Source organism: Phalangium opilio, unplaced genomic scaffold (assembly GCF_054372755.1).
Source record: "Phalangium opilio isolate 3A_F unplaced genomic scaffold, DU_Popi_V2 ptg000038l_1, whole genome shotgun sequence".
In the NCBI taxonomy this organism is placed as follows: domain Eukaryota; kingdom Metazoa; phylum Arthropoda; class Arachnida; order Opiliones; family Phalangiidae; genus Phalangium; species Phalangium opilio.
Window position 1 is genome coordinate 5199293 of NW_028324161.1, and position 21987 is coordinate 5221279.

The following is a 21987-nucleotide window of genomic DNA, read 5'->3' on the forward strand; positions in this document are numbered from 1 at the left end:
AATACCTACAAGCACCCACAAGTACCTAAAAGCACCCACAAGTACCTAAAAGCACCCACAAGTACCTAAAAGCACCCACAAGTACCTAAAAGCACCCACAAGTACCTAAAAGCACCCACAAGTACCTAAAAGCACCCACAAGTACCCACAAGTACCTACAAGCACCCACAAGTACCTACAAGCACCCACAAGTACCTACAAGCACCCACAAGTACCTACAAGCACCCACAAGTACCTACAAGTACCTACAAGTACCTACAAGAATCCACAAGTACCCACATGTACCTACAAGAATCCACAAGTACCCACATGTACATACAAGAATCCACAAGTACCCACAAGTACCCACAAGACCCCACAAGTACCTACAAGCACCCACAAGTACCTACAAGCACCCACAAATACCTACAAGTACCCACAAATACCTACAAGTACCCACAAATACCTACAAGTACCCACAAATACCTACAAGTACCCACAAGTACCCACAAGAACCCACAAGCACCTACAAGCACCCACAAGCACCCACAAGTACCTACAAGCACCCACGAGTACCTACAAGCACCCACAAGTACCTACAAGCACCCACCAGTACCTACAAGAACCCACAAGTACCTACAAGAACCCACAAGTACCCACAAGTACCTACAAGTACCTAAAAGTACCTACAAGTACCTTCAAGTACCTAAAAGTACCCATAAGTACCTACAAGCACCCACAAGTACCCACAAGTGCCCATAAGTACCTACAAGCACCCACAAGTACCTACGGGTACCCACAAGCACCTACAAGTACCCACAAGTACCCACGAGTACCTAGAAGCACCCACAAGCACCTACAAGTATCCACAAGCACCTTTAAGCACCCACAAGTACCCACAAGAGCCCACAAGCACCTACAAGCACCCACAAGTACCCACAAGAACCCACAAGTACCTACAAGAACCTACAAGCACCTACAAGCACCCACAAGTACCCGGGACAAGCACCCGGGGCAAGTACCCACAAGTACCTACAAGCACCCGGGGCAAGTACCCACAAGTACCTTCAAGCACCCACAAGTACCCGGGGCAAGTACCTACAAGTACCTTCAAGTACCCACAAGTACCTTCAAGCACCCACAAGTACCTAAAAGCACCCACAAGTACCTAAAAGCACCCACAAGTACCTAAAAGCACCCACAAGTACCTAAAAGCACCCACAAGTACCTAAAAGCACCCACAAGTACCTAAAAGCACCCACAAGTACCTACAAGCACCCACAAGTACCTACAAGCACCCACAAGTACCTACAAGCACCCACAAGTACCTACAAGCACCCACAAGTACCTACAAGTACCTACAAGTACCTACAAGAATCCACAAGTACCCACAAGTACCCACAAGCACCCACAAGTACCTACAAGCACCCACAAGTACCTACAAGCACCCACAAATACCTACAAGTACCCACAAATACCTACAAGTACCCACAAATACCTACAAGTACCCACAAATACCTACAAGTACCCACAAGTACCCACAAGAACCCACAAGCACCTACAAGCACCCACAAGCACCCACAAGTACCTACAAGCACCCACGAGTACCTACAAGCACCCACAAGTACCTACAAGCACCCACCAGTACCTACAAGAACCCACAAGTACCCACAAGTACCTACAAGTACCTAAAAGTACCTACAAGTACCTACAAGTACCTAAAAGCACCCACAAGTACCTAAAAGCACCCACAAGTACCTAAAAGCACCCACAAGTACCTAAAAGCACCCACAAGTACCCACAAGTACCTACAAGAACCCACAAGTACCTACAAGCACCCACAAGTACCTACAAGCACCCACAAGTACCTACAAGCACCCACAAGTACCTACAAGTACCTACAAGAATCCACAAGTACCCACATGTACCTACAAGAATCCACAAGTACCCACATGTACCTACAAGAATCCACAAGTACCCACAAGTACCCACAAGCACCCACAAGTACCTACAAGCACCCACAAGTACCTACAAGCACCCACAAATACCTACAAGTACCCACAAATACCTACAAGTACCCACAAATACCTACAAGTACCCACAAATACCTACAAGTACCCACAAGTACCCACAAGAACCCACAAGCACCTACAAAAACCCACAAGCACCCACAAGTACCTACAAGCACCCACGAGTACCTACAAGCACCCACCAGTACCTACAAGAACCCACAAGTACCCACAAGTACCTACAAGTACCTAAAAGTCCCTACAAGTACCTACAAGTACCTGAAAGTACCCATAAGTACCTACAAGCACCCACAAGTACCTACAAGCACCCGGAGCAAGTACCTACAAGCACCCGAGGCAAGTACCTACAATCACCCGGAGCAAGTACCTACAAGCACCCGGAGCAAGTACCTACAAGCACCCGAGGCAAGTACCTACAAGCACCCGGGGTAAGCACCCAGGAGCACCCGGGGCAAGTACCTGCAAGCACCCGGGGCAAGCACCCAGAGGCACCCGTGGCAAGTGCCCGCAAGTTCCCGGGGCAAGCACCCAGAGGCACCCGTGGCAAGTACCCACAAGTACCTACAAGCACCCACAAGTACCTACAAACACCCACAAGTACCCTGGGCAAGTACCCACAAGTACCTTCAAGCACCCACAAGTACCCGGGGCAAGTACCCACAAGTACCTTCAAGCACCCACAAGTACCCGGGGCAAGTACGTACAAGTACCTTGAAGTACCCACAAGTACCTTCAAGCACCCACAAGTACCTAAAAGCACCCACAAGTACCTAAAAGCACCCACAAGTACCTAAAAGCACCCACAAGTACCTAAAAGCACCCACAAGTACCTAAAAGCACCCACAAGTACCCACAAGTACCTACAAGCACCCACAAGTACCTACAAGCACCCACAAGTACCTACAAGCACCCACAAGTACCTACAAGCACCCACAAGTACCTACAAGTACCTACAAGTACCTACAAGAATCCACAAGTACCCACATGTACCTACAAGAATCCACAAGTACCCACATGTACCTACAAGAATCCACAAGTACCCACATGTACCTTCAAGCACCCACAAGTACCCGGGGCAAGTACCCACAAGTACCTTCAAGCACCCACAAGTACCCGGGGCAAGTACCTACAAGTACCTTCAAGTACCCACAAGTACCTTCAAGCACCCACAAGTACCTAAAAGCACCCACAAGTACCTAAAAGCACCCACAAGTACCTAAAAGCACCCACAAGTACCTAAAAGCACCCACAAGTACCTAAAAGCACCCACAAGTACCCACAAGTACCTACAAGCACCCACAAGTACCTACAAGCACCCACAAGTACCTACAAGCACCCACAAGTACCTACAAGCACCCACAAGTACCTACAAGTACCTACAAGTACCTACAAGAATCCACAAGTACCCACATGTACCTACAAGAATCCACAAGTACCCACATGTACCTACAAGAATCCACAAGTACCCACAAGTACCCACAAGACCCCACAAGTACCTACAAGCACCCACAAGTACCTACAAGCATCCACAAATACCTACAAGTACCCACAAATACCTACAAGTACCCACAAATACCTACAAGCACCCACAAGTACCTAAAAGCACCCACAAGTACCTAAAAGCACCCACAAGTACCTAAAAGCACCCACAAGTACCTAAAAGCACCCACAAGTACCTAAAAGCACCCACAAGTACCTAAAAGCACCCACAAGTACCCACAAGTACCTACAAGCACCCACAAGTACCTACAAGCACCCACAAGTACCTACAAGCACCCACAAGTACCTACAAGCACCCACAAGTACCTACAAGTACCTACAAGTACCTACAAGAATCCACAAGTACCCACATGTACCTACAAGAATCCACAAGTACCCACATGTACATACAAGAATCCACAAGTACCCACAAGTACCCACAAGACCCCACAAGTACCTACAAGCACCCACAAGTACCTACAAGCACCCACAAATACCTACAAGTACCCACAAATACCTACAAGTACCCACAAATACCTACAAGTACCCACAAATACCTACAAGTACCCACAAGTACCCACAAGAACCCACAAGCACCTACAAGCACCCACAAGCACCCACAAGTACCTACAAGCACCCACGAGTACCTACAAGCACCCACAAGTACCTACAAGCACCCACCAGTACCTACAAGAACCCACAAGTACCTACAAGAACCCACAAGTACCCACAAGTACCTACAAGTACCTAAAAGTACCTACAAGTACCTTCAAGTACCTAAAAGTACCCATAAGTACCTACAAGCACCCACAAGTACCCACAAGTGCCCATAAGTACCTACAAGCACCCACAAGTACCTACGGGTACCCACAAGCACCTACAAGTACCCACAAGTACCCACGAGTACCTAGAAGCACCCACAAGCACCTACAAGTATCCACAAGCACCTTTAAGCACCCACAAGTACCCACAAGAGCCCACAAGCACCTACAAGCACCCACAAGTACCCACAAGAACCCACAAGTACCTACAAGAACCTACAAGCACCTACAAGCACCCACAAGTACCCGGGACAAGCACCCGGGGCAAGTACCCACAAGTACCTACAAGCACCCGGGGCAAGTACCCACAAGTACCTTCAAGCACCCACAAGTACCCGGGGCAAGTACCTACAAGTACCTTCAAGTACCCACAAGTACCTTCAAGCACCCACAAGTACCTAAAAGCACCCACAAGTACCTAAAAGCACCCACAAGTACCTAAAAGCACCCACAAGTACCTAAAAGCACCCACAAGTACCTAAAAGCACCCACAAGTACCTAAAAGCACCCACAAGTACCTACAAGCACCCACAAGTACCTACAAGCACCCACAAGTACCTACAAGCACCCACAAGTACCTACAAGCACCCACAAGTACCTACAAGTACCTACAAGTACCTACAAGAATCCACAAGTACCCACAAGTACCCACAAGCACCCACAAGTACCTACAAGCACCCACAAGTACCTACAAGCACCCACAAATACCTACAAGTACCCACAAATACCTACAAGTACCCACAAATACCTACAAGTACCCACAAATACCTACAAGTACCCACAAGTACCCACAAGAACCCACAAGCACCTACAAGCACCCACAAGCACCCACAAGTACCTACAAGCACCCACGAGTACCTACAAGCACCCACAAGTACCTACAAGCACCCACCAGTACCTACAAGAACCCACAAGTACCCACAAGTACCTACAAGTACCTAAAAGTACCTACAAGTACCTACAAGTACCTAAAAGCACCCACAAGTACCTAAAAGCACCCACAAGTACCTAAAAGCACCCACAAGTACCTAAAAGCACCCACAAGTACCCACAAGTACCTACAAGAACCCACAAGTACCTACAAGCACCCACAAGTACCTACAAGCACCCACAAGTACCTACAAGCACCCACAAGTACCTACAAGTACCTACAAGAATCCACAAGTACCCACATGTACCTACAAGAATCCACAAGTACCCACATGTACCTACAAGAATCCACAAGTACCCACAAGTACCCACAAGCACCCACAAGTACCTACAAGCACCCACAAGTACCTACAAGCACCCACAAATACCTACAAGTACCCACAAATACCTACAAGTACCCACAAATACCTACAAGTACCCACAAATACCTACAAGTACCCACAAGTACCCACAAGAACCCACAAGCACCTACAAAAACCCACAAGCACCCACAAGTACCTACAAGCACCCACGAGTACCTACAAGCACCCACCAGTACCTACAAGAACCCACAAGTACCCACAAGTACCTACAAGTACCTAAAAGTCCCTACAAGTACCTACAAGTACCTGAAAGTACCCATAAGTACCTACAAGCACCCACAAGTACCTACAAGCACCCGGAGCAAGTACCTACAAGCACCCGAGGCAAGTACCTACAATCACCCGGAGCAAGTACCTACAAGCACCCGGAGCAAGTACCTACAAGCACCCGAGGCAAGTACCTACAAGCACCCGGGGTAAGCACCCAGGAGCACCCGGGGCAAGTACCTGCAAGCACCCGGGGCAAGCACCCAGAGGCACCCGTGGCAAGTGCCCGCAAGTTCCCGGGGCAAGCACCCAGAGGCACCCGTGGCAAGTACCCACAAGTACCTACAAGCACCCACAAGTACCTACAAACACCCACAAGTACCCTGGGCAAGTACCCACAAGTACCTTCAAGCACCCACAAGTACCCGGGGCAAGTACCCACAAGTACCTTCAAGCACCCACAAGTACCCGGGGCAAGTACCTACAAGTACCTTGAAGTACCCACAAGTACCTTCAAGCACCCACAAGTACCTAAAAGCACCCACAAGTACCTAAAAGCACCCACAAGTACCTAAAAGCACCCACAAGTACCTAAAAGCACCCACAAGTACCTAAAAGCACCCACAAGTACCCACAAGTACCTACAAGCACCCACAAGTACCTACAAGCACCCACAAGTACCTACAAGCACCCACAAGTACCTACAAGCACCCACAAGTACCTACAAGTACCTACAAGTACCTACAAGAATCCACAAGTACCCACATGTACCTACAAGAATCCACAAGTACCCACATATACCTACAAGAATCCACAAGTACCCACAAGTACCCACAAGACCCCACAAGTACCTACAAGCACCCACAAGTACCTACAAGCACCCACAAATACCTACAAGTACCCACAAATACCTACAAGTACCCACAAATACCTACAAGTACCCACAAATACCTACAAGCACCCACAAGTACCTAAAAGCACCCACAAGTACCTAAAAGCACCCACAAGTACCTAAAAGCACCCACAAGTACCTAAAAGCACCCACAAGTACCTAAAAGCACCCACAAGTACCTAAAAGCACCCACAAGTACCCACAAGTACCTACAAGCACCCACAAGTACCTACAAGCACCCACAAGTACCTACAAGCACCCACAAGTACCTACAAGCACCCACAAGTACCTACAAGTACCTACAAGTACCTACAAGAATCCACATGTACCCACATGTACCTACAAGAATCCACAAGTACCCACATGTACCTACAAGAATCCACAAGTACCCACAAGTACCCACAAGACCCCACAAGTACCTACAAGCACCCACAAGTACCTACAAGCACCCACAAATACCTACAAGTACCCACAAATACCTACAAGTACCCACAAATACCTACAAGTACCCACAAATACCTACAAGTACCCACAAGTACCCACAAGAACCCACAAGCACCTACAAGCACCCACAAGCACCCACAAGTACCTACAAGCACCCACGAGTACCTACAAGCACCCACAAGTACCTACAAGCACCCACCAGTACCTACAAGAACCCACAAGTACCTACAAGAACCCACAAGTACCCACAAGTACCTACAAGTACCTAAAAGTACCTACAAGTACCTACAAGTACCTAAAAGTACCCATAAGTACCTACAATTACCCACAAGTACCCACAAGTGCCCATAAGTACCTACAAGCACCCACAAGTACCTACAGGTACCCACAAGCACCTACAAGTACCCACAAGTACCCACGAGTACCTAGAAGCACCCACAAGCACCTACAAGTATCCACAAGCACCTTTAAGCACCCACAAGTACCCACAAGAACCCACAAGCACCTACAAGCACCCACAAGTACCCACAAGAACCCACAAGTACCTACAAGAACCTACAAGCACCTACAAGCACCTACAAGCACCCACAAGTACCCGGGACAAGCACCCGGGGCAAGTACCCACAAGTACCTACAAGCACCCACAAGTACCTACAAGCACCCACAATTACCTACAAGAACCCACAAGTACCTACAAGAACCCACAAGTACCTACAAGAACCCACAAGTACCCACAAGAACCCATAAGTACCCACAAGTACTAACAAGTACTCACAAGTACCTACAAGTACCCACAAGCACCTACAAGCACCCACAAGTACCTACAAGTACCCAAAAGTACCTACAAGCACCCACAAGTACCTACAAGTACCCCGTAGTAACTTCAAGCACCCCGTAGTACCTACAAGCACCCACAAGTACCTACAAGCACCCACAAGCACCTACAAGCACCCACAAGAACCCACAAGTACCCACAAGTACCTACAAGTACCTAAAAGTACCTAAAAGTACCTACAAGTACCTACAAGTACCTAAAAGTACCCATAAGTACCTACAAGCACCCACAAGTACCTACAAGTACCCCGTAGTACCTACAAGCACCCCGTAGTACCTACAAGCACCCACAAGTACCTACAAGCACCCACAAGCACCTACAAGCACCCACAAGTACCTACAAGTACCCAAAAGTACCTACAAGCACCCACAAGTACCTACAAGCACCCACCAGTACCTACAAGAACCCACAAGTACCTACAAGAACCCACAAGTACCCACAAGTACCTACAAGTACCTAAAAGTACCTACAAGTACCTACAAGTACCTAAAAGTACCCATAAGTACCTACAATTACCCACAAGTACCCACAAGTGCCCATAAGTACCTACAAGCACCCACAAGTACCTACAGGTACCCACAAGCACCTACAAGTACCCACAAGTACCCACGAGTACCTAGAAGCACCCACAAGCACCTACAAGTATCCACAAGCACCTTTAAGCACCCACAAGTACCCACAAGAACCCACAAGCACCTACAAGCACCCACAAGTACCCACAAGAACCCACAAGTACCTACAAGAACCTACAAGCACCTACAAGCACCTACAAGCACCCACAAGTACCCGGGACAAGCACCCGGGGCAAGTACCCACAAGTACCTACAAGCACCCGGGGCAAGTACCCACAAGTACCTACAAGCACCCACAAGTACCTACAAGCACCCACAATTACCTACAAGAACCCACAAGTACCTACAAGAACCCACAAGTACCTACAAGAACCCACAAGTACCCACAAGAACCCATAAGTACCCACAAGTACTAACAAGTACTCACAAGTACCTACAAGTACCCACAAGCACCTACAAGCACCCACAAGTACCTACAAGTACCCAAAAGTACCTACAAGCACCCACAAGTACCTACAAGTACCCCGTAGTAACTTCAAGCACCCCGTAGTACCTACAAGCACCCACAAGTACCTACAAGCACCCACAAGCACCTACAAGCACCCACAAGAACCCACAAGTACCCACAAGTACCTACAAGTACCTAAAAGTACCTAAAAGTACCTACAAGTACCTACAAGTACCTAAAAGTACCCATAAGTACCTACAAGCACCCACAAGTACCTACAAGTACCCCGTAGTACCTACAAGCACCCCGTAGTACCTACAAGCACCCACAAGTACCTACAAGCACCCACAAGCACCTACAAGCACCCACAAGTACCTACAAGTACCCAAAAGTACCTACAAGCACCCACAAGTACCTACAAGTACCCAAAAGTACCTACAGGCACCCACAAGTACCTACAAGCACCCAAAAGTACCTACAAGTACCCAAAAGTACCTACAAGTACCCGCCGAGAATTTGCCGCGATTACAGTAACTTAATTCAGTATTCAAGCTGCGTGTACATAATTCAGTATTCAAGCTGCGTGTACATAATTCAGTATTCAAGCTGCGTGTACATAATTCAGTATTCAAGCTGCGTGTACATAATTCAGTATTCAAGCTGCGTGTACATAATTGCACAGAATGATCAATCCCACGAAGATTAATTAGAGTGACTATATTCAAAGTATCATTACCCTATTAAGAATGAAAAATACCATAACTAAATCAAAATCATAAATACAAAAGTGCTTTTGATTTTGCTTAATATCCCAGGAACTAATCAACGCAATTGGGAAATTGAGATCTGAAATGCAGTATATAAGAAGGACATCAATTAAACAGGCGGATACACACGAATCTCTAAGTCAGCCTGATAGATCAATACAATCAATCAATCAAGTACAATTTGACAAGCCGGAAACTGTCGCTATAATTGAGACAAAAGACGAAGAAACTCAAACTTCAACTGATTTAAAATATAAAGAACATCAGGTTAAATTTCAATTAGTTATTTAAATACAAGTGTACTCGTTGTAACGTAAGTTTGACACTGATTACTGAGAGCTTGTCGTGGAGTCACGTGGGTGAAACGTCATAGATTCTCATAGAGCAACTCCTGGTAAGCGGCCGCTGGGCCTTAGTATCGACTAATTAGGTTGGAGGACTGCAAAACACACCGCGTGCAGTCAATTATCAAGTCTTTCTAGAACTAGCTGAATTAGGGCTGTATAGGAAGTGTCATTCTTATGGAACATATCTCATAAACTTATGGAGTGGCTATAATGATCACTTATAACTTCAGGATAAAATCCACAATTTGGAAAAAGTGCGAGAAAATTTGAAAAAGCAGATAAATTCAAGGGATGAAAGGATAAGTGAACTTACTGTTGAACTGGATGCATTACGAATGAACTCGGGTTAGTATATTTTTAATCGACGAAGTTCAACAGCGTGTTGAGGTGTGAACTGATGTGTAGTTGACCTGCCCGCTAAGCCTGGCAAAAGGTTAATTCTAATTGGTTTGTACACGACCTGGAATACTTGGAAAAGTCAGGGAAATTGAAAATGGGCCTTAAAGGTCAGGGAAATTGAAAATGGACCTAAAACGTCAGGGAAATATCAGGGAAAAATATATTGAAGGGAAATTTAAAGTCTGGATAACAGTATAAGGGTGACTAGAAAATGTGTTGTCTGAGATTTGCTCCAGTTATTTATGATTTCTTTACTTAAGTTAAATTTAAACGATTTATTTGGCTTATTTTTATAACAATAACTCGTGCAAAAATGACTCTAGTGAATTTAGATTGGTTTTCATATATGTTAGCTACGTACGTTATTGCAAATGGTCAGGGAAATTTGTGGAATTTAGGAAGGGAAAACCTGGAAAAGTCAGGGAATTTCATTCCAAAAATTTTGTACGAACCCTGTGGCAAGATAAATTTCAATTTTTGGTTTAGAAAAGATTAGCCGGCGTGTTGGAGCATAGCCCACTTGATCACGCTGGCTGCACGCGCTATAGAAGCCCGCTCAATCGACCCTAAGAATGAGAATAACATAGGTTCGGTCTAAAATTCAAACCCGTCTGGTTTTAACATGGGCGTCTATGGGAGGGGACCAGTTTTATCAACGTTTTTGGCCCAAATAGTGCATCTACTGGTTCAAATCTCTTGAATTTTTAATGAGACGTGTATTGAAAGGTTTGATATTATCAAGAAGTTATATCAGTATCTCAGAGAGAAGGTATAAGATGCCTTTGTATTCGCGCGCCATAGTCCCAGTCCCCCTTTCAAAATACAAGGGGGGACGTAAAAGGAGGCGCCGGGCTATTTCGCTCTCGTCAGTCGGAAAATATGACTGTAATTTTCGTCACTCGCGTCGTCGCGCTGACGTGAGTTTTCAAGAACCAATGAGATGCTGGTTGTAATTTAGAGACGGGGATTGACTCCGGACCTACGTTTGGACTGGAGATAAAGCTGGAAATCTGACGAATTTATACCTTCTCTCTGAGATACTAGATATAACTTCTTGATATTATCCTGTAAAATTTAAAGTCTTCAGCTATAATAGTTTTTTTTTATAGAAAATAAAAATCATCACATAGTAGAGAAATTGAAGGATTAAGGATTTGTTTTAACTCTTTCAATTTCTCTACTATGTGATGATTTTTATTTTTTATAAAAAAAACTATTATAGCTGAAGACTTCAAATCTTACAGGATAATATCAAACCTTTCAATACACGTCTCATTAAAAATTCAAGAGATTTGAACCAGTGGATGCACTATTTGGGCCAAAAACGTTGATAAAACTGGTCCCCTCCCATAGACGCCCATGTTAAAACCAGACGGGTTTGAAAGTTTAGACCGAACCTATGTGAGGCGCCGCATTCGCGAGTTAACATGTAAAAAAATCGTTTGGACGGGCTTCTAGAGCGCTTGCAGCCAGCGTGCGTGATCAAGTGGGCTATGGTTGGAGCGGCACAGGAGCCAGTATTTTCTTCAAAATGTGTCAGTGCATGACTTATAAAGAAATGCAAATTGTGTTTCTTTTAGACCAAAATGACGACTTTTTGGAGAAAACCCTTAAAGAAAATGAAGATATGATAAGGCGACTGGAAAGAGCTCGACCACCCACTTCAAATGTACGTCAAAACTGCATGTTCTTAGAAATCAGTTGGCATCAGGAGTGCACTGCCCATTAGAGGTGTAAATTGTGTAATATGACTGACGTTAAATGCGTGGTTCAGGCTCCGGTTGAAGAAAATGGCGTTGAAGAAGTTTCGGAGCTGAAGGAACAGATTCGATTTTTAGAGGAACTAATACGCCGTCATGAACCACCGGAAAAGCCTTATGTTGAGGATGAGAAAGCGCAAAAAGTAATTAGTATATTCTTAATGTTTGCAGGATTTGATGTGGGTCAGTTCCACTGCATGCGTTAAGAACTGTAATGCCTAACTATTATAGTACAGTTGCCTCTGTACCCCAACAACGATGTCCTATTATGAGTCCAAATATGCAGTACGTGTAGTAAATCCATCATTCTTGTTGGAGACTTACACAAGGTTTGAAGTGGGCCAGTCCACGGTTTTTCACCCCATGCATAAGTACTGTAATGCATAACTATTACAGTACCTCTGTACCCCATCAACAGTGTCTTCCCATAAATTCAAATAAGCATGCAGTGTAGCAAATCCATCATTCTTGTTTTGCAGTCAAGGGAAGAACTTATTCGTTGGGAAGAGAGTAAAAAGTGGCAACAAACTACTGAGCGTTTAAAGAGTAAGCTGAAAGAGAAAGAACATGAAGTGGAATCACTTGACAAGTCGAACAAAACACTGCGAGATCAGGTAAAGAAACTAACCTTTGTTTCATTAATGGTGATTTCAAGCGGTTAGAGAAGCTCGCATTGAGTATTTTGTCGCTAAAATTTTCCGTATTATTTCTAATAACGTTGAATACAATGTGGTTTAATTATACTTCAAGAGAGGTTATTTTTGTTTTATGTTCTCAGTTACTATGACCAATTAACTTTATTAGAAGTATATAATACCAAGCCACCAATCGCGAACTATGGCGTTTTTCAAAAATTTAGGCTTACGCCCCTGATGAAATTAAGCACCATCTTACCTTCAAGATCATAACAAGAAGTGATATCTAGTTTATTAGGGAGAAGGTACAAATTGCCTAAGTATTCGCGCGCCATAGTCCCAGTCCCCCTTTCAAAATACAAGGGGGACGTGAAAGGAGGCCTCTCCTCAGTCGGAAAATACGTAATTTTCGTCATTCGCGTCGCGCTGACGTGAGTTTTCAAGAACCAATGAGATACTGGTTGTAATTTAGAGGCGGGGATTAACTCCGGACCTACGTTTGGACCGGAGATAAAGCTGGAAATGTGGGGAATTTATACCTTCTCCCTAATAAACTAGATATCACTTCTTGATCATAACTAAACCCCACTAATACTAGCTTCGAGAATTTGAAAATTGAGCGCGAATGGGGTGCTTAAAGCAAAGCGCGGGTCCAGTGGATCCCCTACAAGTTCACTTTCCTCCTGAACTCCGGGTTTAGCTTGGCGAAGGCTAGTGGGCGGGATTTATAAGTGCACTTATAAATCCCGCCCACAAATGCCTCCTGCCTTCGCCAAGCCAAAACAGGAGTTTGTGCGGAAAGTCAACTTGTAGGGGATCCACTGGACCCGCGCTTTGCTTTAACTAAGGTTAGTGCATGGACAAAGCAATACTGAAGGACCAATGGCAGAGGGAGAAAGTTGAAAAATACTTGTTAATCGCCTTCTAGCGGCAGATAGTAGCAAACCGGATGGGGGAATGAACGTTTTAAAGAGGGAAGGAGCTAACATCTTATATTGTATAGATGGCGCTACCTTTTTCCGGGATTTGACTCAGTATTTTTTATAATCCTCCGTCCATTTTGGGGCTGAAAAGGGAAAGTAAGCTTAACATTGGTTGTTTAGTTGCATAGTATATGGAGCTCTATGGACTGCCATCCGTCCTTCAGTATTGTTTAATTTGCTTTGTCCATGGTTAGTGGGCCTGTCAACTCCACCCCTCGACTATGGGAGCATCTAGTGGTATTGATTTAAATTAATCCACAGCCGAGACTTGCTTTAAATGGTTGAGTGAATACCATATCCCAAAAATCAATTTGGTTGCTATGGTAGCGGCTTTTGTTGTGTTAAAGTTTCACGTGTTATTGAAGAACGGTACCGTATTCTTCTGTATTGCCAGTCTTATTTTTTAGTCGAAAAATGTGCACTAGAGGGCGTATTAATCTGGAGCTAAACTAAATGCACGGTATAGATACATATTCCTTCTCTAATGTGTAAGATAACTTGTGTTCAAACGTGTATATATTGAACTTATACCAAGGAAGATGGAGATAGGGAAGTTTGGTCAGTATAGGAATCTCTCTTCACGAAATGTAGCAGGTCACATGACTTATATTCGGCGTTAGTTTGAACTGCGCAGGAAACCGGTAGCGCCGCCTATCCTCAGCACGATGCGCGAGAAAAGTGCGGCGCGTGCGCACATGCACAATTGCACATCCAAGACGTAAACGGGATTTTTGGGCGATCGGAGTTATAGCGTTACACGAAACTTCCCTATCTCCATCTTCCTTGCTTATACTTCTTAAAGGGAGGGTGAAGTGGGAAATCAAGTGATTTTTTTTATCGATTCTTCTACATATTATATAAGATCAGTCTGCGCACGCAGTGAAACATCCAGGAAATATCTCCGAATGATTTCAAAATTAAAATTAGGTTCAGATTTTCTGAATAATTGGAAATTAAGGACCTCCGACCAATCGCGTTACGCCCTGCCTTCTTGATAATAAGGACCCACGCTTTGGTTTAAGCATGGTTTTCACTTGACCGTAAAAAACTACTTTGCAGCTGGACGTCAAACGTCAGATTTGTTTTTTTGTTATAGCGTTTTCACTTAGCGTAGTTCATGCAAATAATGGAACCAAGGCTTAACAGATAAACTGAACACTGCACTAATTGCGGCCCATCTATTGTCTTTTTTTTTTTGCAATCTTTAATTCTAACATCATACAGATTTGTATTGTTTCTAACCTCTTCAATAAACCTTTAAGCATTGAACTTCGGCATTCTCCGGGATTTGTACTAGTTACTAACTCGATTAGGAACGAAATAAATAAAAACATGGCGGACCGCAGACGGCCTCTTCCGAACACGCGTGGTCGAAAATAACGTCACGACTCTAGCTTATTGCTGATTGGCTCGCGCAGAGCGTTAACGTTGAACGCGGCCGAAAAAATAGAAAGCTAATATCGCCACACTAAACGTAATTTCTGTCCAGCGTAACTAGGTTTTTTTTCGGTTATCGCTTGACGTCCGGCGAAAAGTCGTGATTTACGCCAAGTGAAAACCATGCTTTAAGCTAAGAATAGTTGTTTTGCCGGTCGGCAGTGTTGCCAACCCATTTAGGTATCAATAGGTTAGCAGTTTAGTTTGAATAGGGGGACTGGACTAAATTGGTTGACAGTGCTCTAGCGTCTTTAGTAAAAACTATCCATAATTGTGGCATGCCCATAAACAACTATATGTTTCTGTTTCATAGTTGATAAAATTGAATAAGGAAAAAACCCTTCTGGAGAATAGAGTAAAAGCATTGTTGGTTAAATCACATCCACCAGAATTGGCACAAGTTGAAGAACTAAAGAAAAAATTACAGCAACTTGAAGAAGAGGTAAAATCCAAGTTATGAAGCTAAATTTAGAAATTAGCGAGCCCTATCTTTGCAACTTCAAATATGAGTTAACTATTTTATTAAGACCACCGGAAGAAAACCGGATGAATTGAAAACAAAAAACCAAATTTTGGTGGATAAAATTTATCAACTAGAAAAGCAGTTGGCGAAATATACAGTATCCAGAGAGGTATGAACGATGAAATTAGTTAATCAGTTAAAGGAAAAGTTCAGGTAACATAACATTATACCTTCAAAGAATGGCCTTTTTCTAAATATAAAAGGAAAAATGTTAAAATAAATAAATGATCTCTTATTACAATATGATAATTAGCATTTAATTAGTCGCCTTAAAAACTACGACTACTGCGCCATCCGCCATCGGTTTAGTGGCGTCTGCTAAACCGAACCTCTTACCCCTACGGGATTGGTTGAAATCTCACAGATTGAGATAGGAAGGGGTAAGAGGTTCGTGCTAGCAGACGCCACTAAACCGATGGCGGTTCGGTAGCCCTCGTTTTTAAGGCTAATTAAATGCTAATTATCATATTGTAATAAGAGATCGTTTATTTTTTATTTAATTTTCCTTTTATATTTAGAAAAATACCGTTTTTTTTTTTAAGGTATAATGTTATGTTACCTGCACTTTTCCTTTAAATTGAACCACAACCAATTATTGCTTTCAACTATTAAATTCATGTTAAAATATAACCATTTTTTTGTAGACTATGGCCCGAGCCACTAGAGATATTTTCAACGATGACCCTTCAGTCAGCTCCTCTGTGAAAATAAATAATCTTCAAAAACATGTAAAGGTTTTGCATAACTGTTAATTTCAGAAATGAAAAACATATTTTTGATTTCGATTTTGTCAGGTTTTGAAACTGTCGGAGAAAAATTTTGAGCTGAAGGTTGAATTGGAGCAAGTGAAAATTGATGTTCCTCGTTACAAGGTGCAGATATCTACCTTGGAAGGCTTAAAAAAATGTTCTGAAATCAGATTTGAAGAACAAAGAAGCCATAATTGAACAGTTCTCAAATGGAGAACAATCAAATATCAAAGTAAAATAATAACATTAATGTGATTATTGCTTGTCAAGTCTAGATTGGACCGGATGTCCACGTCTTAAAAAATATGGGATGTTAAAAAAGGGGGGGTGATAAGACGAAGTATAGTGGGTTCTATAGGCGATTTTGAGTTGAAAATTTTGTGTAACATTTTGATCCAAGGGCCACAGTTTTCAAGCTCTGATTAGAGTTTTTTATGGATGACCCCTTAAAGGAACTGCAAAGAAGGCATCGGCGGGTGGGTAAAAATTATTTGAAATACGTCACAGACATCACGTGATGCCAAGATACAAATAGCGTTTTCCTTTGTGGTCGCCCGAGAGCGCTCCGAGATCGTTCCATATTTTCGTGGTACGTCATCGCTCTAGCTCGGAGGACGGAATGTAGTTGCTCCCAATGAAAGACAAAAGTTTTTTCAGAGCAGTTTTGTGACGTCATCAAGCGCTCCATTTTGGTCGCTCCGTCTCTAGAGTCGGAGCGGTTGGGATCAATCCGGGAGGGAGCGACTGCGTCATTGTAAGACGCGCCTCCGTCTCGGAGCAGCTCGTTTATAACCTATGAAAGACGATTTTTTTTTCGGAGCGTTCCGGGAGCCCTCGGATCACGTCAAAGAAAAACGCTAAAGACTCCTCGTAGAGTGGAACTGGACATCTAGTCCTTGTTTTTCGCAAGATTGCAGCGCCAATTCCATCAAGTGGTAGTTTTCGAAATAAAACGGAACTAAGCTTCTTTGAACCACGCCTCTCCTCGGTCACGTGCTTCTGACGTATTTCAAATAATTTTTACCGGTGCACCCACCGATGCCCTGTTTACAGTTCCTTTAACTTTAAATAGCCTTGTCCTTTAGTTTATTACTTAAATTAAAGGGTTATCCATAAAACCATTAGTTTATAAGATATGTTCCATAAGTTTGTCACTGGTTACTGAGAGCTTGTCATGAAGTGACATTGGTGAAACGTCATAGACTCTGGTGAGAGTACGCTGTCAAAGGCTTAGTACAGACTAAGTAGGAAGATGGACTGCAAAATTAACCGAGTGTAGTCAATTCTGGCATCGTTCCCGAACTAGCTCGAGCTGTATTATTATTATTATTGTTGTTGAGGAGGGTTCGCGCCCTAGCACCGATGCCAAAGGCATATTGTGCATCCTCATATTCAGGCCTTGAATAGGCCCGTAGCTGCAGCGTAGCGAAGAATTCGCTCCACCGTAATAGAGGAGACCCTCGAGGGTTCCAAAGTATGTGAATCAAAATATTCTAGTCTAAGCGAGGCGAAGCAGTCGCACTCGCAAAGTACGTGAGAGGAAGTTTCTTCCTTCTCCTGACACGACCTACAGAGAGGGTCGTCGGCAAAACCCATCAGATGGAGGTGCCTATTAAGCCGACAGTGCCCGGTCAAAAGACCGGTGGCCAGCCTAATATCCCATCTGCTGAGCGAAATTAGGTCTCTGGCACGAGACCTGCAGGGACCATTGACAAAAAGTTTAGTCTGTCTCTGGCCCTCCATGTTATGCCAGAGCTGGTTTTGTATGACAGTCAACCTGTCATGCAGACACCGTTTGACGTGCCTGTAGGGGATGGGGACGGCCGGCTCCAGCCCCAAGAGCTTGGCCTCCGCACCCCTTTTCGCAAATCTATCGGCTTGCTCATTGCCATGATATCCGCTATGCCCTGGCACCCAGTACAACAGAACCCTGTTGCAGGATGCCAGTCGCGCTAGCAGATCAAGGCAGCTGCGCACCAGTTGAGAGGTAATCTCACACTGGTTCAGCGCATCAAGGCGGCCTGACTGTCAGAGTAAGTCTCTAACATTACGAAGTATGAACAGTGTTATACTTATGGAACATATCTTATAAACTTATTCATTTAGCATATCAGCCTGATTTAAATTTGAAACATTTGTTAATACAGGAAGTAAAAATACTGGATCAATCGCAACTTAATAACAATGTTGATAAAAGCAACAATACCGCAACTCCTAAATGTGCGAGTAGTGCCAGCATACATAGATTGCTTGATGTCAAAACTAATAAAATTGCCTCGGAAAATATGAAACTTCAACATGAAGTTAAAAAGGTATGTGCTTATTTGATAACAACATCATAGCAAAGCGCGGGTCACGTGGTTTCCCTACAAGTTGACTTTCCTCCTGAACTCAATGAGATAGAGTTACTTACAATTCAAATCGGCTTACCGCGAAACACATTGTTTTTATCAAGCACGTTTGTCAAAACATGACAGCGCCATCTGTGAGCCTCTTGCGGAACTAATTACAACTTCTACTCGCTTATTTGCACTCAGAAACATCGTTATGATTTTTATTTCATCTAAAATTTATTAGATTAAAAAGGACTCGAGTTTTTATTATTTAACTCGCTTATTTTATTTAACATGTTTGAAAAACTATCTTGACAGATTGTTACGCAGATTATAGCAGCAGACGGTAATAAAAAAGTCCTTCGAGTGATTAATAGGTGGCGCCACCCGTATTTGATAAAGATTCATGCTCGACAAAAGTCACAAAACTCGCGAAACGTCAACCTCGAGATTTCACGTTGTGACTCTAGGTTTAATACATATATTCTATCTCATTGGTCCATGGACTAAGGCTAGTCAGCGGGCTTTATTATTGGACTTAAAAATCCCGCCCACAATTGCCTTTGCCAAGCCAAAACTGGAGTTCTTCCAAGAAAAATAGGTCAAGAAGTTGTCAATTAATTTATGTAGTGTCAACGTGAAATTGACCAATTATCGAAGCGGAACAGAACGTTAACGGAACAAAACCGTCGAGTTTTAGACGCGCTTGAAGAAAAAGAGAAACTAATCAAAAGTTTAAAGCAACAAATTCCAACGCCACATTCCATGCCTCCGCGACCATACAAAACTTACGTAGTTACCAAGATGTACGAGGAAAAAATCTCTGCTCTAGAAAAAGAGTTAGAAGAATTAGTAAGTGAATTAAGTTAGCGAGTCTTAAAGGCCTTTGCAGACGATACAACTTTTTGACTCCTTTAGATGAGTCAACTTGAGTTGAGTAAACTAGTTGGGAGCAGTGGGAAATGAGGATAGTTTTTGAAATAGTCCTTTGGACCAGTGACCCCCATATTGTCCAAAATAATAAAGTGGTCCCTTGGACTGGTCCAGTGGTGTGCGAGTCCCGTTTTTTCGGTTTCAAGCCGAGTCCGAGTATCGAAACTAATTTCTTATCGAGTATCGAGCCGAGTCTCAAAAATACTTTCGAGTATCGAGTATTTAGATAGGTCAAATTTTGATTCTTTCGAGTAATTATCGAGTCTCAAATATTGACTTGTCGATTAGCAATTTTGTAAATTTCTTGAAAATAACGAAGATGTTCAATTATCTAATATCTAACTAGTTCATAAAGATTTTTAGTGATCAATTAAACATTGAACAGGTGATTTTCAAAATAAATGCTCATGAGCTCATCGTCTGCTATAGTTGTATAAGCCTCGGATTCAAGTATTTGTCGAGTATTTAAGATGTTAAAAAGCTACTCGAATCTGTCTCGAGTATCTCAATGTGCTGTTATCGAGTATCGAGTCGAGTACTCGCACACCCCTGGACTGGTCTCACATTAGTTTTCCTATAGATTTGAAATTAATAAACTGGTTTTCTCCAGTGGCGCCGCCAGGGGGTAGGCTGGGTAGGCTACAGCCTACCCGTAAATTTCAGAGGGGCCCCGAAATTAGGTTCCCATAATATTGAAAATACCATTATTACAATATTTTGATGTAGGCCTACAAGGCAATTTACTTTAGACAAAGTTTCACACAGATGATGAACCTTTTGGCATCTGATTTTTAAAATACTCTACAAAATGGGAAGTGGGTTAACACTTTCGTGTTGAAAGTTTATAACTAGCCAGAAAAGTCATCTCGCTTTCTGATTTTTAGCCACATAGTATGATGTACATCAACGATAAGACTGTTATAGTTTGATCTGCCCTGTTGTCATTCTCGTAGTAGTTGTAGTAGTGGTTCGTCATTGAAGGGACCGTGAATGAAACAGGATTGTGGTGAGGTGATATTTTTCGTTCCTTTTCTTCATGGATGGGGATTGTAATAGTAAGTTTAAGCATTTCACTTAATTGTACAAGTGAGGTTAAAGATTGTGAATTGTGTTTTACGTTTTCTCGATATATCTAAAGCGAATGAAACGATTATTAGATTGCCTTAATGTAATGGAAGGTGATAAACTCTTCCTCTAAAATTTTTCTCACCCGTCGACTATGAGGATTTCACACATTCAATCCCGCTCCTCTATTTAAACATTCAAGGAAATCGAGGTTAACTTTAAATGCAAAAGCAAGTATATACTGATGGTATATTTTTTTGAATGGTCTTAAGGCGGGGTTTATCACGATCCCGGAATTTACGTGTATTTCTCTAGTAAGCGAAAATAATTTTAAAACCAAAAGGAAGTATATAGCATCTTTATATATTTAACTAGCTGTTACTCGCGGCGTCACTCGAGTATAATAAGAACTTCATCAAAATGATATAAAGAATGGGCAGATTTTACTGATGAGCAATTTTTTTGTAGCACCCTTGGAGCGAAGGCAATCGGTGTTGCCCGTCAGCCTGTAGGGACATTTTTTATTTCTTTTCACTCGGACATTATTCCATACAGAAGGGTTTTTAAGTTTTGGGCCGCCATTTAAAAAGATGGCAACAAATCGAACTCCAAAGACCATTCAGCCCGCCTATAGGTTAAAGGAAAGCAGTGTACTAAATGTTTACAAAATCGGTTGAAAAGCGCGGAATTTGTTGCATAAAGATTTTTTACATTTCTGGGCGCCATTTTTTAAGATGGCGGCGGAATGGAAAGATCTTTCTTAGTACGAGCCTACTACTTATGAGTAACGTTCCTGCACATTTTCAGCCTTCTAGGGAAACGATTTGGGCTGGGCGTTGATTATCAGTCAGTCAGTCAGTCAGGACTTTGATTTATATAGATATAGATAGATATAGTGTATTACAATTTTATTATAAGTCAATTTATGAACGTAAGGATTACGGCCCAGGTAATTATTTTTAGGTCAGGGAAACGAGGTGCTAGACACTTGGATTTTCTGTACTTCAATTAAGGTTTAGGTATGCGTTATTGTGGGGGCTACTCACTCAAGTTTTCT

The 21987-nt window shown here is 43.1% G+C and overlaps 2 protein-coding genes across 2 annotated transcripts in view; both read left to right on the forward strand.

Annotated features, from left to right (window-relative positions):
- The window catches only part of LOC149682772 (centrosomal protein of 290 kDa-like), a 147058-nt gene extending 131207 nt beyond the window's left edge, over positions 1-15851 (forward strand). The window contains exons 9-14 of the mRNA XM_089834387.1: positions 9815-10033; positions 10344-10458; positions 12093-12181; positions 12287-12415; positions 12752-12886; positions 15641-15851. Of these exons, the coding sequence (XP_089690513.1) occupies positions 9815-10033; positions 10344-10458; positions 12093-12181; positions 12287-12415; positions 12752-12886; positions 15641-15787 (834 nt within the window). The 3' untranslated portion in view covers positions 15788-15851. The remainder of the gene's footprint in view (positions 1-9814; positions 10034-10343; positions 10459-12092; positions 12182-12286; positions 12416-12751; positions 12887-15640) is intronic.
- Positions 15852-16904: 1053 nt separating this feature from the next.
- LOC149682780 (uncharacterized) lies at positions 16905-19802 on the forward strand. Its single transcript, XM_089834388.1, has 3 exons — positions 16905-16911; positions 18706-18911; positions 19563-19802. The coding sequence occupies exons 1-3, from the start codon at positions 16905-16907 to the stop codon at positions 19800-19802; spliced, it is 453 nt and encodes a 150-aa protein (XP_089690514.1).
- Positions 19803-21987: the final 2185 nt, after the last annotated feature.

Excerpts from the sequence above, each read along its gene's own strand:
- LOC149682780 (XM_089834388.1), top strand. Across the intron at positions 18,912-19,562 it reads TTCAACATGAAGTTAAAAAG|TGTCAACGTGAAATTGACCA; the intron begins GTATGTGCTTAT and ends TAATTTATGTAG.